Raw genomic sequence first — 16,378 nt, 5'->3', positions numbered from 1 at the left:
TTCTTCTTTTACAACACGACTAATATGGAAATATGTTAAACATGATTGTATATGTATAATCTTTATCAGATTACTTGCTGCCATGGGGAAGGGGAAGAGGAAGGAAGGGTGGTAGAAAAATGTATGTTGAAAACTATCATTGCATATAATTGGAAACACTAAAATGAAATAACATAAAAATTTTAGGAAAACTAAATTTTGCACATTAAATTATGTCTTAAAATATGGTAAGCTTTACTATTTAAATGAACTCTGTCAAATTCTTTTATTAAGCCAATTGCTAATTGCTAATTTATCCATTTTGTAATGCCATTAAGTGAAGGCCTTTGTTAAGGCTTAGACTGAATCCTATTTTCTGAAGATGTTTTCCATGTTTTCTCTCTGAGGTTACTTTCTTTATACTATATGTATTGTCTATTGTAAATAGTTATTTGTTGGTTGTTTACCCAATTTGAATGTGGGCTCCTTGAGGGCAGGCATCATGATTTTACCCTTCTTTGTAATCTCAATTTTTTTTTTTGTAAGGCAATGGGGTTAAGTGGCTTGCCCAAGGTCACACAGCTAGGTAATTATTAAGTGTCTGAGGCTGGATTTGAACTCAGGTAACCCTGACTCCAAGGCCAGTGCTCTATCCACTGCGCCACCTAGTTGCCCCTTGTAATCTCAATGTTCAACAAAGTTCATGACACACTGTAAACTTTTTTGATAGATGCATATTGCCTGACATATGAGCATACCTTTATTTTGATGCCATCAACAATTGTTCAACCCTTTTTTAAAGAAAAATGCTTAAAGACTTTATTATAATTTTCTAATTAAACAGCATCTTCCATTTAGAGTAGCCTAGTTTTTCACTTAATATCTACAAACTAACTGGATCTCAGTTGGACTAGATAACCCTGAAGTTCTCTTTACAGTTTGAAATGGATAGTTGTATTATCTTCTTCTGTACTAAGGCAGCATGATTCAGTAAAAGGAACACCATCATTATAAGAAACCTGGGTTTAGTTCTGCTTCTGTTACAATTATGAACTGTCTTACCTCCTAAACAGGTGAATTATTAGGCCAAATGATCCCAATATATTAGATCCTAATACCAATATATCCTAATAATATATTACAAGAATATGCTATCCTTTGTTCGCATGTATACCATATCTTAATTATCTAGTGGGATTTTGTTAAGAGAAATAAGAGATCAGATGAAGTAACAGATGCAGAAATTTGTAGAATATAAGGCACTTTGAAAACATAAGGCAATATAAAATTTTCCAAATATATGCTGCTCTTTCCCCCAAATCTGGCTTCCATCAAATATCAATGGAATCTTATATCATGCTATTTTTTATGTCAATCTTTGCATGTTTTCCTTTCAATGAATTTTTTTTTTGTAAGGACATGTTCTATATTTGTACCACTACAGTACAACTCTCCATAATCAACAGAGGAGAGAGGAAGGAAATAAGTATTTAAATACTGTTACTATGTGGTACTTTACAAACATTATCTCATTTGATAATTAAAATATGATTTTAGTATGGTATAAAGAAAATATCCTTTCACATATGCTATTCACACAGCAGGAAATGAAGTTGAAACTTTATTTTAAGTATAATTGTGATCTTAAAGAAACCTCAAAAACTCAAGCAATATTTAAAAAAAATTGACTTGAGAGTAGGTTAAAATTTGGATAAATTTAGAAAATACATGACTGTGACAAAAGAAGTGTTTTATTTCACCTGCCAGTCTTTAATCTCTCAAAGAACGGACCATCTTATATGTGATGAAATTCTCTGCTTTTCCAGTATCTTGCCAGTCTTTCTTGGTCATTTCTTGCATTGCTTCATGAATGGGCTTTTTCTGTCCCTCTATAGACATAAGCTTCACCTCCAGTGGGCCCAGTTTGGTATATTCCTTTGGTGACATGACAGAGAAGGAGAGACAAAGAGTTGTTCATACAACTGAAGGGTAAATTTAAGATGGATTGGGGGATGAAGTTTCTTTGGAATTCAGCCGGCCTTTATCTGAAGATCTGTCTGGTATTTGTTTTGTTGGATAAAAATGTTCCTTCCTCTAGTAACTCCCTAATTCCAGATGACTTCAAATCATATATCCTTCATGTGGCATGTAACAATTTTTTTTACTTTTTAAATTCAATTTTATTTTTTGAGATCTGAATTTTACCTTTTCTACCTGCTTTGTCCTTTCCTCTCTCCAATTCCCCATTGAGAAAACAAGAAAATCAAACCCTATTACAAACATTTATGGTCAAACAAAACAAATTCCTGCTTTGGACATGGAATAATTTTCAATGTCAAGATTGTTAGAATATAAATTGATATGTGTACATACATGTATATATATTTAAATCTACACATATAAATTTATAAAACCTTAGTGCAGTTTTTATGTGATAAAAAGTTCTTAAAATGGAACTATGTCCTTTTCATTTACAGAGACAGTATGGGATAATTGGAGTCTACTACCTTTTATTTGCATGTATGGTTAACTCTTAAATATCTAGTGGTGTTTTGTTAAGGGGGAAAAATTATACCCAATAACCCAGCTTGCTTGGGTCCATTTCCTATACCAGAAGTCTGTTACATAGAGAAATACTATAATCATGGGTTTATTATAATCTAATACTTTAAAGGTTGCCAATAATTTCCTCACAATAATTCTTTTAAGGAGACAGTGTAAGCATTATTGCCCCCACATAACAGATGAACAAATGGATACTCACAAGATGTTATCTGACTTTCCCAAACTCACATGACTAGCAAGTGTTAGAGCTAGGATTCAAATACAAGACTTCTGATGCCAAGATCAGGGATGTTTAAACTATATCTTGCTTTCAAAATTAAATAATCCAGGAAAGTAATTTACTGAGAAGAGAGTGTTATGGTTATCACAGTGAATCCCACAAATGTATGAAATGTTTGGATTTTTTCTGAATTACTTACAATTTTGGATTGTTTCCTAGCTCTGTTTACCACTATTCTTTAATTTAGGAGTTAGAACCTTGAGGGGGTTGGGATCTAGTTGGGGCTAGAGACCAAGGACTTGAAGCAACTGTCTTTGGAAGTAAATCTGAGTTATAGTCTGCTAGCCTCTCCTATTTACTGCCCTATAACACAGTACTGTCTCTTACTCCATCTTGGTGATTTCTTTTGATGTCAAGATTGAACAGAATCATGAGACAATATGGTTATTGCTGCAGTCTAGATGAAGGATTCTACAATAAGAAACCCTTTGTGAACCACTGGTTCAATACCATTCTATTGATGGTCTAATAATCATTATTCCCTTTCACATGCTTTATATTTGTCTGGAATAGATGATTTAGTCCCCCATTTCTACTCTTAATCTTCTGTGTCTGTCTTTCTTATCATTTAGTACAGTGCTTGACCCAAGATAGATCCTTGATAAATGTTTGTTGATTGACTGAATCTCCTGTTTTTGTGACTATGTTCTGTACCCTCCCCTGGCTCAGGAAAAATTTCCCCTCCAATTCATCTAATTTTTTTTCTGTTCAAGACTTCCTCTGTAAAGTCTCCCCTAGGTGTGAAAACAATCCCAAATTTCTTTAACATTTCGCCTAGTCTTCTCCTTTGTAATCAACACCTCTCTCTTTTCTTTGCATCACAATTTTTTTGTGTATTCTTTTTACCTATTAGATCTATGTTTCTTGAGTCAAGTTTATGGCTATCAGCAGTTTCTATTACAAGAACTTCCACAAAGGAGTTATTTTAAAAAATGCTAATTGCTGAATTCAATCTAACAAATTGAGCAAACAAGGCATGTGTAGAAAAGGAAAGAGCAATGCGTGCAAATGGTGGGTCAATTTTGCTTTATATTGACAAATTATATAATTTTATCTTCTAAGAATTGTTTTTCTGAGAGCTCTCAGAAAACATATTGGCTAGTAAATCTGTCTTGAAGCCAGGCAGTGCTGGATTCTAGTCCTGACTTTGGCATATCGTGACCTAAGACTCAGGGCAAATAAATTAACTACTTTTTTTTCCCCCCAAGGCAGTGGGGTTAAGTGACTTGCCCTAGGTCACACATCAAGGTAATTATTAAGTGTATGAGACTGGATTTGAACTCAGGTCCTCCTGACTCCAGGGCTGGTGCTCTATCCACTACATCACCTAGCTGCCCGTATAAATTGTTTCTAAAAGCAGTTCTCTACAATTCTGCATTGGTAGGGGAAATTTCTTAAGAAAAATAAAGTCATAGTTCTAGCCCATACTCCTTTTCTTATAGTAGTTTAGCAACCAACAAAATATTCACTTAAATTAAACTATAACATACAAAAGCTTTACCTTGAAATCTTTTTCATCTTCATATAACAAATAACTTAGATCAGAAGCACAAAATTCAGTACATGGTTGATTATCATTTTCTTCTCTGCTTTTTTGCAGCATACTTATTACACTTTTCTTAGCATCTTCAAAAAGAAAGGACAGTAGTTCCAATAATTGAACGTCTGATTCATCTTTTTTCATTAAGAATTCTGATTCTAAGTTCATTTTTTTTGGGAAAAAATAAAACAGTTAATGATGTTTATGCAAAATTATGAATAAGTAAAAAACTTCATGTTTCTAAAGTCTTCAGTTAGGCATATAATAAAGTATAGAATTATTTTTCTTAGGAAAAATCATTCTCATATTTTAGAAATATCACAACATTTCCTTTTCTGAAATGTTAGCAATCACATTGAAATATATGAGAAATAGCATTTAAAAAGCATATATAAGAAATAGGGAATTCCTTAGTGCAGAAGTATATAAATCTTTCTGCAAGAGAGGACTTCAGAGATAACTAGTTATCCAGATTAATGAATGTGACTTTCAAAATAAACAAAAATTTTAGAAAAGATCCCTAAATTTGGAAAATAAACATCTCTCTGATTTATTACAATTTAGGGGAATTTGTATGACATTTATATAAGAGAAGAAAAAATATAATTTTTTTTGTCTTTCCTCAGAAAGATAAAGTAATTTAAGTAACTCTCAAAAAGCTAATATTATTTAGTGAGTGGATCCCTATTCAAGAATTTAATAAGCATTCTTTTAGAACTCTGCTCTCAATCCACACTGAGAGATTAAGTTCCCAGAAGAATCTACTGGTGTGCTTGTCTTATGATTATCAATTGCTGTCAATTGATCATCTAGACTTAATTTTTAAAGATGGATATTTACTAAGGTGATAAAGTAAGAATAGTTGGTATAAAACATTTCCCTAAAAGTTTTTAATATTTTTCCACAAGTACATACAGAGAAGTAGGAAAAAGTGGTTTTTTCTTAGAAAATTAGGTAACTCTTTGATTACTGGGAATAACTTTTCTCTTCTTGTGGTTTGCTTATGAAGATCTCTTTGGCTATAGTGAAGCTTTTTTGGGGGGGGCATAGAATCTTGTAGAATCTTGAAACAACTTTATTTTTTTCAGTGTATCTAGTTTATCCTCAGTTTCCAAAGTGGGATGCTGCTAGGACTAAGATTCCAAAGAGAAGTCCAAAATTCTCTAGCCTTCTGGAGTTTAAAATAGTTCTCTCCAAGACAGGGTGGGATTGGGTAGGAACCAAAGTCTGAGATCAAGCCTGAGGCTATTCTCCTTGCTTTCTTTTAAATCCCAAATGAGCCTAGCTAGACTAACTCCCAGTTTATTTGTGGTCAGACAATCAAATTTTGAATTTCAAACTATTTTGGTGATTTTATACAAACCCCAGAGGGCATGACTGAATTGCTCTACCACACTGTAGAAATTCTTCTGATTGATTCAAGACTTGTCAGTCTTATTCACACCTCTGATTGATTCATTTAGGAGCTGGTGACAATTATCAGAATTAAATGGGATTGACTTTATTAAACCCCACTTCACATAGGCATTAGTAAGCCTTTATTCTTTGTGCAAAACAAAATAATTCCTGTCCTCAAGGAGTTTATATTTTATTCAGTACTACCTGTATACAAAGCATACTACTAAAAGTTGCCATTCATCTTTCATTTTTGAAAGGGATCAATGACATAATGGGGTCATATCTTGAGTCATGGGTGAATTGGATTTAAGAGAGTCAGAGTTGCACAAAGTCATTAGGTTTACTTTTTTTTCCAGATCATGAAGTCCAGTGGCAGGAGAGAAGTCAGGATACAATAGATGTCCTTGGTGTCTTTGATGTTTAATCAAGCTCTCAACACTCCATAGCACCTATTTCAGCTGCCTCCATGACCACTGGAACAAATTGTTCTCATCCTTCCCTTTATCTAAGGGAAGTCTTCACATCCTTGAGGTAGAGATTTCAATCATCTATTGATATGATTCACTGTGGTGTTACAACTTCTTGGGACCATAGGTGTGAGTTCAGTGCTAGGTAAACACCAAAGATGAATAACTAGCCATGACAAGGGCTTGGTAAGTCCTCACACCAGAGGTGCTAGATTTCTGTGAAAGAACAAGATACTACCAAGGAACAAAGAGTCCCTGAACTCAGGGAGTTATACACAAAATACATATATGGTTAGTCTTAGAGAGGTAGGCTTCCTAGCAGCAGAGGGTGAGAAGGAACCATATAAGCCTCCTGAAGAAAGTCACATTGGAATTGATCCTAAAGGAAGCCACACCTTAGTAGCCTATGAATAAGGTAGAAAGGGATGGTAAAAATAATCCTGGATTTGATCAGACTTTGACATTACATGAATAAGACAAGAGGACAAAGGAATTTGAGAGTAGAGTTGGTATATGGTAGAATGGAATGAGTACTGAGAAAGTTCTGAGGTGTAGAGATATTGGAGGTTATGGTGAGAATGACAGATTTAAGAGGAGTGAGAGGAGCTTATGGTTAGAATAATGAATTTTAGAATTCTTGACCATGTAAATAGTACATTTGTGTATGATGGTGAGATCAAATTTATGACCACTACTATATCTGGTTGAGTTGGAGTAGAATAGGTCACAGGAGCTGAGAAGAATGAGGAAGCAGGAGATTGGATTTTTGAGAGAACATCAATATATATTATGAAGCTTTCTCATATATCAAAAGCATACTAAGTTATTTAGTTTAACTCACATAGTGGCAGGAATTGCTTCTATAACATTCTAAACAAATGTTCAACCAGCCTTTATTTGTAGACCTCTATTAATGGGAAATACTACTCCCCAAGACAATCAATGACATTTTTGGACAGATGTTGGAAAATTTTTCTTCATGTTGAGCCAAAAATCACCAATTTAAGATTCAGGCCTTCCCTGGAGTAAACATGTCTCATTTCAATTTTCAGATAATCAACATTTTCATGGGCCATCACTTTTGTTTATTCACACCTTGAGCTCTTGGTTCATTTGTGCTCTTCAACTCTCTCCCCCCAAGGTGTTCTCAGGGACTAAGAAAAGTGTCATTTAGATATTCTGTGTGATACAGACTCTGAGGGGGCTTCATCATCGTCATGACTCTCCAATCCTGGTATTGCTGCAAGTGGTACACTAGATAAAGAGTGGCCTTTTGTCAGAAAGACTTCAGATTTTAAGACTTAAAGCTTCCTAAGGCAATACAAGGGCCTACTAAACTGTAAATGTTCTATCTTTGCAAGCACCCTCAGAGTCTTTAGACAATATTTGGGAACCTAAAAGTATCCATGCAAATTCTGAACAGAGGCTACCCTTGGTCACTTTATCTTTAAATCATAATCACTTATCATCAAGCGAAGGGGACATAAGCAACTACTGTCAATATCCCTACTTTTCTTTGGAATTTTCTAGAAAATCTTGATCTGTAAATAAAACCTATAACTATAGTTTTGGGTTTTTTTTTAATGAAACATCATTAAATAATCATACCTGGTTGTGTTTCTTCAGGAAAATCTTTTTGCTCTACTAGGCCTGCTGCTTGAGTAAGGAACAAAGGTCTAAAAGGAAAAATAGATAAGAAAGAAAGAAAGGAAGAAAGAAAGAAAGAAAGAAAGAAAGAAAAAAAGAAAGAAAGAAAGAAAGAAAGAAAGAAAGACAATTGAACCATATTTTTCTAACACATTTTTAGATACTTATTCAGTAAAAAGTATCATGTATCAATTATATACTAGGCTTCCAAATAATTACAAAAGGAAATAGCAAACATTCATTAAAGTTTACTATATTATTTGATTCTATATTACTAGATTATTAGATACAGCTTACTCTTCTCTTAAGGAGTTTATAAGGGAGAATATATTAAATGTGAGTGAAAGGAAATATCAGAAAGAGAACGAAGACTTCAGGAAAGAAGAGAAATCTGAGCTGGATGTTAGGAAGTAAAAGAATTTGGTAGAGGGAATATTCTTTTTTTTAGTTTTTTTTAGAGGGAATATTCTTTAGAGGGATAAGAGATAGCAAGAACAAAAACACTGAGATGGATCAGAACAGGACAAAATAAAATGTTGAGTAACACAGTTTGACTACTAAGTAAAGGGAAATATCATAAGAAAACCTATAAAGATAATTTCAAACTAGATTATAGAGTATCGGGATCAGGAATTTATGTTATTCAGTAAGTATTGGAGAGCTATTGGAGGTTTTTGAGTAATGGATAATGATTAGAATAATGATTACAGAACTTGTAGAAAAGGAAGCAGCTTCCTACAATTAATTCTCATTCTAGAGAAAAGTTAAACCTCTGATCTAAGGTTATAGGGAGCAGAATGAAAACAGGCAGGCAGATTGATCCAAGATGTTGAAGTAAGACCACCAAGGAGAGCTAGTGTCCTCACACAACAAAACGACGACAAGAGACTTCCTGTCAAGATGCCTATCAGAATAGGAGATAGAATTCCCAGTTCTTACATGTTTACTTCAGGAAAATCCTGACTTCTAATTCCATACCAGAACTATCCCCCATTCACCTTGATGAATAAAAATAATACATCACACTAAATAATACCAATTCAAAAGTCTAATGTGTATATTAAAATCAGCAGTATACAGCCAATGGAGTACTCAGGAAAACTCCTACCCTGAATACATGTAAGTATGCATGTGTTTCTGTATGCATATGCACACACACATTATATATATACATATATGCATGATACACACATGTTAATAAATACACATGTGTGTATATATGGGAAAAAAGAGATTGTAAAGTCCACCTGAACCTAAAAAACCAACTGACAGAAAATGAGAAATATGAGCAGATATTTTAAATTGAAAATTAAAAAAGTTGAAGTTGAAATTTTTAAAATTTAAATTTAAAATTTAATTTAAAAAATTTTAAATTGAAAAATTTCAAATCAAAGGTTAAATCTGAGAGCTATGGGGTTTTTTTTAGGTTTTTGCAAGGCAATGTGGTTAAGTGACTTGCCCAAGGCCACACAGCTAGGTAATTATTAAGTGTCTGAGGCTGGATTTGAACTCAGATATTCCTGACTCCAGGGCCAGTGCTCTAACCACTGTGCCACCTAGCTGCCCTGAGAGCTATGTTTTTTAAAAAAAAACTAACAACATTAGCAAATAACAATTTTGTATTTTCTCCCATTCCATTCAAGTTCCTTCCAGACAAAAATTTTTTTTGTCTTTGTATATCTAGTTTGTAGGCACAAGGAAGAAGCAATATAGAATATCATATTCATTCCAGTTCAAACCAGTTCAATTTAATCTAGCAGGCATATATTAAGTTCCCACCAGTGCAAAGTAGTATGCCAGGTTCTGGGCTTATGTATATTTTTTAAAAAATGAAAAAAATCTCTGCCTTTAAGAAACTTGAAATTATACTGAATGAATAGGTTGTAAACTGAAAATTATGTACATAATCATTTAAGATAAAGCAACTATATCTTTAGAACTAAGGGAATCAGAGTAGAACTTCTCACAGGATGTGTATAAGAAGCTAGAGATTCTAAGAGTAAGAGATGGGTAAGTAGTACATTCCAGCCATGCAGGAGGGGTTGAAATTTGGCTCCAAATAAAGGGCAGTAATACATTCCAAACAAGGTAGGGGTGGGGTTCCATGCATGGGAAGCCCATGAAAAGGCACAAAATTAGAAATGGAGAAATGGTTTTGAAAAACTTCAGATAGGCCAGTTTGACTCTGATGAGAATGAATACAGTGGAACACTTAAAATAATTGGAAGGGTGAACTAGAGTCAAGTTGTAAAGTGTTCTAATGTCAAGTTATAGAGTTAGAGTTTATCATAGGAAGCCACTGAATCTTCCTGGTCCAGAGAGTCATATAAATCCCAGTTTAAAATTCCAGAAAAAAAATAATTCTGTAATAACTCAATAACACCCATAAAATAATATGTAATGGACACAAGGATTTCCAAGAAGGTTTAGAAGGCCTAAATAAATGTACTTAAGACACAGGGAAGAAGAGGAATATACCTCCCATAATGGAAAATGAGAACTCTCACAGATTAGTAGACCCCTTGAAAACAATAGAGAAAATATACTCCTAAAAAAAGTCAATGATACAATAAGAAATGTTAAAGTAAAAACTAAACCAAACCAAACCAAAACATAAATGTTATCAACTTTCAAAAAACAACTAACATGGAAAACAAGCTTAAGAGTTAAAACAAAAATCCAAACAACAACAATGGCCTCTAGGAGTCAAGATGGCAGAAAGCCCTCCACTAAACTTTCCCAACATTTCCTTCCAAACAAATTTAAAATAATGCCTCAAATCAAATTCTGAAATGGCAGAGCCAAGAAAAGGTCAGAGCGAAACATTCTTCTAGTCTACTCCAACTAAGGAAAAATCTGTGATTTAAGAGTGGAGGTTTATCTGGATCCCATGTGGATAGAACACCAGTGATAGAACCAAGTGGTGGTGACAGAGGCAACAGTAACTTTGGGAGCTCTCAAGTTAGAAGACTTGGTAACTGGTCAAAAAAAAATTATAGGAGACTCCTGTACTGGTATTGAATGCAGGACCAGAAGTTATTTGGCATTTCAATTTCCCACTTCTGGGTCATAGTTTAGGAACAGAGAGGATCATTTTCAATCAAGAGAGAGTGGGAAACCTGAGTAGTAGCATTGTTTTTGTTTGCTTTGTTGTTGTTTTTTGTTTTTTTTTTGCAAGGTGATGAGGTTAAGTGACTTGCCCAAGACAACACAACTAGTAACAAATGTCTGAGTTAAGTGACTCTAAGGCCACTTCCCCTTCAGTATTGCTTTTTGTCACAATGGTTCAGTGGTACCCTTTGAGGAATAGTATAGTTTTTAGTCCTAAGGATCAAGGGCTCATCCTGAGTAAAGACTAGAGAGCAGACCAGGAAAATAGTGACTATACTTATCCCAGATCATATCACCTTAGATAAAAACTTCTAAATCTAGCTCTGAACTAGTTTTGAAAAAAGCTACTCTACCCCCACCAGGAATAGAGCTCTGCTTTAATATAAAGTTGAAAAATCAAGAAGTATTGTAGAAAAATGAGCAAACAATCAAAAAGAATTTGATCATAAAAAAAGCTTCTATGGAGACAAGGAAGATCAAGATATAAACTCAGAAGAAGATAATGAAGTCAAAATAACTACAAATGAAGCCTCAAAGGAAAAAAAAAATGTGAATTGGATACAAGCCCAACAAGAATTTCTGGAAGAGCTAAAAATTGATTTTTCAAAATCAATTAAGAGTGGAAGAGGAAAAATTTGATAAATAAATAAGAGCAAAGTAAGAAAACTATGAAAAAACAATAGCATTGTAATAGAGGCACCAAAAATACTGAAGAAAGTAATATATTAAAAAACAGAATTAAATCAAAAAAAGGTACAAAAATCTGCTGAAGCAAAGAATTCCTTAAAAAGAAGAAATGGCTAAATGGAAAAGAGGTTCAAAAACTCACTCAAGAAACTAATTCCTGAAAAATTAGAATTAGATAAGTAGAAGCCAATAATTCTATGAGACATCATGAAAATAATAAAGCAAAATTAAAAGATTGAAAAAATAAAAGAAAATGTGAAATATCTCAAAAGAAAAATAACTTGAAGAACAGAGCAAGTTCAGATAATTTAAGAATTATTGAGCTACCTGAAAATCTTGATCAAAGAAAGAGACTAGAAATCATATTTCAACAAATTATTTAAGAAAACAGGGGACCGGAGTATGAAATAGAAACTGAGAGAATTCACCAACTACCATTTGGAACAGTGGTTGCTTAAGGAAGATATCCCAAAATAAAAACTTCCAGGAATTTTACAGTCAAAATCCAGAACTCCCAAATCAAAGAGAAAATACTTCAAACAACCAGAATTCAATTCATAGTATATTGGAGCCACATTTAAGATCACAAAAGATTTAGCAACTGTAACTTTACAGGAGCAGAGGAAAATGGATTTGATAATAGGAATATGGTATTCTGTAAGGCAAAAGAACTGGGATTATAACAAAAAATAAGCTACCTAGCAAAATGAAGAATGATACCTCAAGGGAAAAAATAGAGGACTTAAAAGCATTCTTGATGAAAATACTGGCACTATATGATTTTCAATGAAGACTAAAGAAAAATATAAAAAGACAAACAAGAAAAAGAGACCATAAAGGATTCAATAACGTTAAACTGTTTACATTTCTATATGGGAAGAAAACACATCTAATTCCTAAGGACATTTATATTAGGACAATTCCCTCTACATAGTAAGAGGGGAAAAAGAGTGAGTTGATTATGTTGGGATAATGTAAAAAATTAATAGGAGACACAGGAGCACTAGGAGAAATGGTAAGAAGGTGGAAGAATGGGGGAAATTATTTCACATAAAAGAGGCATATCATTGAACCTCAGATTCATATAAAACTATGCATCAATTATGAAAAAGGTATAAAAACTTTGGAATATATATAAAAAGACAAAGGAAATTTGACTTTTGAAGGGAAAAGAGATTTTTTTTTAAACAGAATCAGCTACCTCCAAGTATTCCTATTAAAAGAGAGAGATTTTGTAAGGTAACAGACAAAAGAAACTTAAGGAATAAAGTCAGACAGCTCAAAAGGTTAAAAGTCATGATTAAGTGCATTACATATTAGAATGTCTGTCTTAAATGTTAATAAAGAGTCAAAGTGTTAAAGAAGTGTTAGAGAGAGACAAGCTATAAGTTTGGGTGTCAAAAAAAGAGGAAAAATATTCTAGGGGAAGAAAAGAGAAGGGACAGGAATTTTTATTTTTTAAATGGTTATTATGAGTTAAGGATATTCATTCATAGATTTGGGAGAGGGGAAGCGATAATCCTGGAGCTTATCTTGGCTAGGCAAGGGAAAAATAACTTGAAATAAATGAATAGAAATAATGTAATGATAGAAATAAAATGAACTAAGGAAAAATTGAGCATTGAGAATGGGTGGGGAATGGGGTTTGAGTGTAAGGTAGGAAAGGAAAAAATCTCAAGCAAAAGAGGAAGAAAGAAAAGGAATATTTTAAAAGAATTTGGTAGAGAATAAAAACAAACTATAAAAATGTACAGGAATAAGTCAAATTCACCCATAAAACAGAGTGGCAGAATAGATTAGAAAAAAATTCCATTAATTTGTTATAAAAAGTGTAATTAAAATAAAGATTCACAAAGTTAAAATGAGGGAATTTATTATACCATCAGAAAATCTAGGAAAAAGTTGAAGTAGCAATCTTGAACACAAGAATAAATATATATCTAAGAGAGACAAGCAGGGAAACCATCCTTTGCACTAGAGATCATGAAACAATATAGATATTAAATATATACTCCTTGAATGGCATGGCATCTAAGTACTTAAAGAAAAAGTTAACTGAATTACAATAAAACCAAGATAATAAATCAACATATTTGGGACTTCAACATGTCACTTTTAGATTTAAATATCTAAGAAAGATAAATAGGAAAGAAATGATTCTGGACAGAATTTTTGAAAATCTAGTTGTGTTGATTCTGAAGTCAGTTCTCTCTAGTACACTACACTATCAGAGGTGTAAAAATATATGAAAACTATTGCAGACAGTTTTTATTACATTCAATAAAAAATAAATATAAAACCACTGCATCTAGGATAAGAAAGTAAACCCAGCAAAAATTTCCACATGAAATATTTTTATGTGTGATTGCTAAGAGATATATACATATATATATATATATATATATATATATATGTATATATGGAATTAATACATATATACAAACAAAAGCCAATCCTCAAATTTCCAGAAGAAGGAATAAAAATGATCAATAGCTTTACAACATGTTTTGAAGTATTAATAAAGTGTGATATAAAAACCATCCTTTTTTTAAGAGGGAAGGAAAACAAATTAGAGTCAAAACACAGGAAACTGCCTTTCTGGATTTATTCAATACATTACATGTACGGTGCTCTGCTGATGCTAAATGGGATAAAAGATGAATAAGGTATACTCAATACTCCTAAAGAACTTGCCATATACTTGGGGGAGATAAAATATGCATAAAAGTAGACTATGAAACAGAGTAAAGAATAGTAGCAAAAACTTGAGATTTAGAGTTAGGAGACCTATGTGTTGATCCCAGCTTGGACACTTACTAGCTGTGCTCTCAAGGACAAATCACAGTCTCCCAAAGCTTCAGTTCCCTCATTCATTAAATGGATATAATAATACTTGGAAAAGTTATCTCACATGGTTATGAAGAAATTGCTTTATAAATTGTTTTTGTAATTAACTTCATTGTTATAGTATTAAAATATATGAGATACACAAGCAAAGGGCTATGAGTGTCAAAAATCACTTTCATCTGAGGTAGGAAAGATGTCATGGAAAGGGTAATACTTGAGTTAGATATTATTAATTTGTGTTAGGACAAAGTACTCAGGGATAAACACTCCAAATGACCCTTGATGTAACTGTTCAGTCTTTTTAGTTGTGTCTGACTCTGTATGATCCCATTTGGGGTTTTCTTGGTAAAGATTCTAGAGTGGGTTGCCATTTCCTTCTCCAGCTCATTTTAATAGATGAGGAAACTAAGGCAAACAAGGGTCACACAGATAATAAGTGCCTGAGGCTGGATTTGAACTTAGGTTTACCTGACCTGAGGCCTAGTGTTCTAACCACTTAACTGCCCTTGTATGTCTTTATACCCAGATGCTTATTTTTTTTGTTGACTTTTCAAATACTGCAAGAATGCACGCATAAAATGGTTTGCCTGTTATGAATTCCTGGTCAGTTTATTATCTTATAATTTTTATAATTTTTATAATTTTTATATTCTCAAGTATCCACATAGTAGTTGCTTAGTTTGCCTTCCCTTCTATCCCCACCGCTACCCCTACCCCTACCCTATCACCTGCTTTAAGTGGCTCTCTCTAATCAACCATTTTCATTGTTCATTTTGTCAATAGAATTCTGAATTCTAACTTTTCTTCCAGGATCCTACTGCAAGTTTTAGGCTGGAATAATAAAGACTTGTTTCATTACAAAATAAAAATAATGTTCAAAGTAATCTAGTTTTAACCTTTTTTTAAAAATTCTGGAATGTTTAGTTTGAATAAACTCCTAATCCTCAAAGTAAATAATTTCATGATCCATACTAATTGGGTCTACCTTTATGGAATGGAGATTTAATTAAGTCTTTCCACAAAATGTCTTTCCAGCAATTTTGCTGAATACTGTTTCATAAAAGCTAAAATAACTAATGGCTCTGACACTAACCCTGATAATATTTCACTAAATAGCGTATTGTACCTACCAGTTATCTGTCTGGCTCATTTTAGAGCATTGTGCAGCTGACTCCAAGGTCATGCATCTGATACACACGTAGGCCATTTAGTTTTGCTCTATTTCAGGACCACAAACTAAACAGAGGTCAGCAGTCTTGCTAATAAGTGCTTTTGTTCTCAAAGGAGATGAGGCAAAAGAATTCAGATTCCCATTACAAGTAGAAAATAAGCTCAAAGTTCTCACCATACTCATGGTGAATAAAAATTGTCCTCCCCCTGCCATGCAAAAATTATTATTTCTTTTGAAATCATCATCATTATCATTATCATCACTATTCCTTGACTTCCATTTGGCTATTGAATTCTGGATAGACTTAAAAATTTAAATAGGCTAAGTAAATCTTCACAATCAAATGAACAAAACACCATTTCTAAATGTATTATTGATACTCACTTGGAAATTTTGAGATCTTCAAGTCTGCAGTCAAATAACTGACTTATAAGCAGTAAATTTTCTTCTTCTAGATGGTGAATAGCAACTTCCAGTTCTGCTACTTCTTTCTTATGAAGTTGAACCTACCCCAAAAGGAGGAGAAAGAAAATCGGTATTTCAATACTAATCTTTATTTTTATAATGCTTTATGATTACAAAGTAATCTCTCACTTGATCTTCACAAAAGTTGGTACTTTATTATTATTATTTCCATGAGGAAATCAAACTTAGCAAAGGTGACTTGCCTAAGGTTTCATAGTTAA

General features: G+C 33.1%; 1 protein-coding gene across 4 annotated transcripts in view; it reads right to left on the bottom strand.

Annotated features, from left to right (window-relative positions):
- Window positions 1-1,712: 1,712 nt before the first annotated feature.
- The window catches only part of CCDC83 (coiled-coil domain containing 83), a 73,011-nt gene continuing 58,345 nt past the window's right edge, over window positions 1,713-16,378 (bottom strand). For 3 of the 4 annotated variants that reach the window (XM_074189107.1, XM_074189116.1, XM_074189126.1), the window contains 4 exons: window positions 16,077-16,198; window positions 7,838-7,905; window positions 4,326-4,522; window positions 1,713-1,914 (listed from right to left, as the gene is read on the bottom strand). In XM_074189107.1, coding sequence (XP_074045208.1) covers window positions 1,750-1,914; window positions 4,326-4,522; window positions 7,838-7,905; window positions 16,077-16,198 — 552 coding nt within the window. In that variant the 3' untranslated portion in view covers window positions 1,713-1,749. The remainder of the gene's footprint in view (window positions 1,915-4,325; window positions 4,523-7,837; window positions 7,906-16,076; window positions 16,199-16,378) is intronic. The other variant, XM_074189135.1, reaches the window with a different exon arrangement.

Source organism: Macrotis lagotis, chromosome 1 (assembly GCF_037893015.1).
Source record: "Macrotis lagotis isolate mMagLag1 chromosome 1, bilby.v1.9.chrom.fasta, whole genome shotgun sequence".
NCBI lineage: Eukaryota > Metazoa > Chordata > Mammalia > Peramelemorphia > Peramelidae > Macrotis > Macrotis lagotis.
Note: the sequence above shows the minus strand (reverse complement) of the source record. Positions and strands in the feature narration are given on the sequence as shown.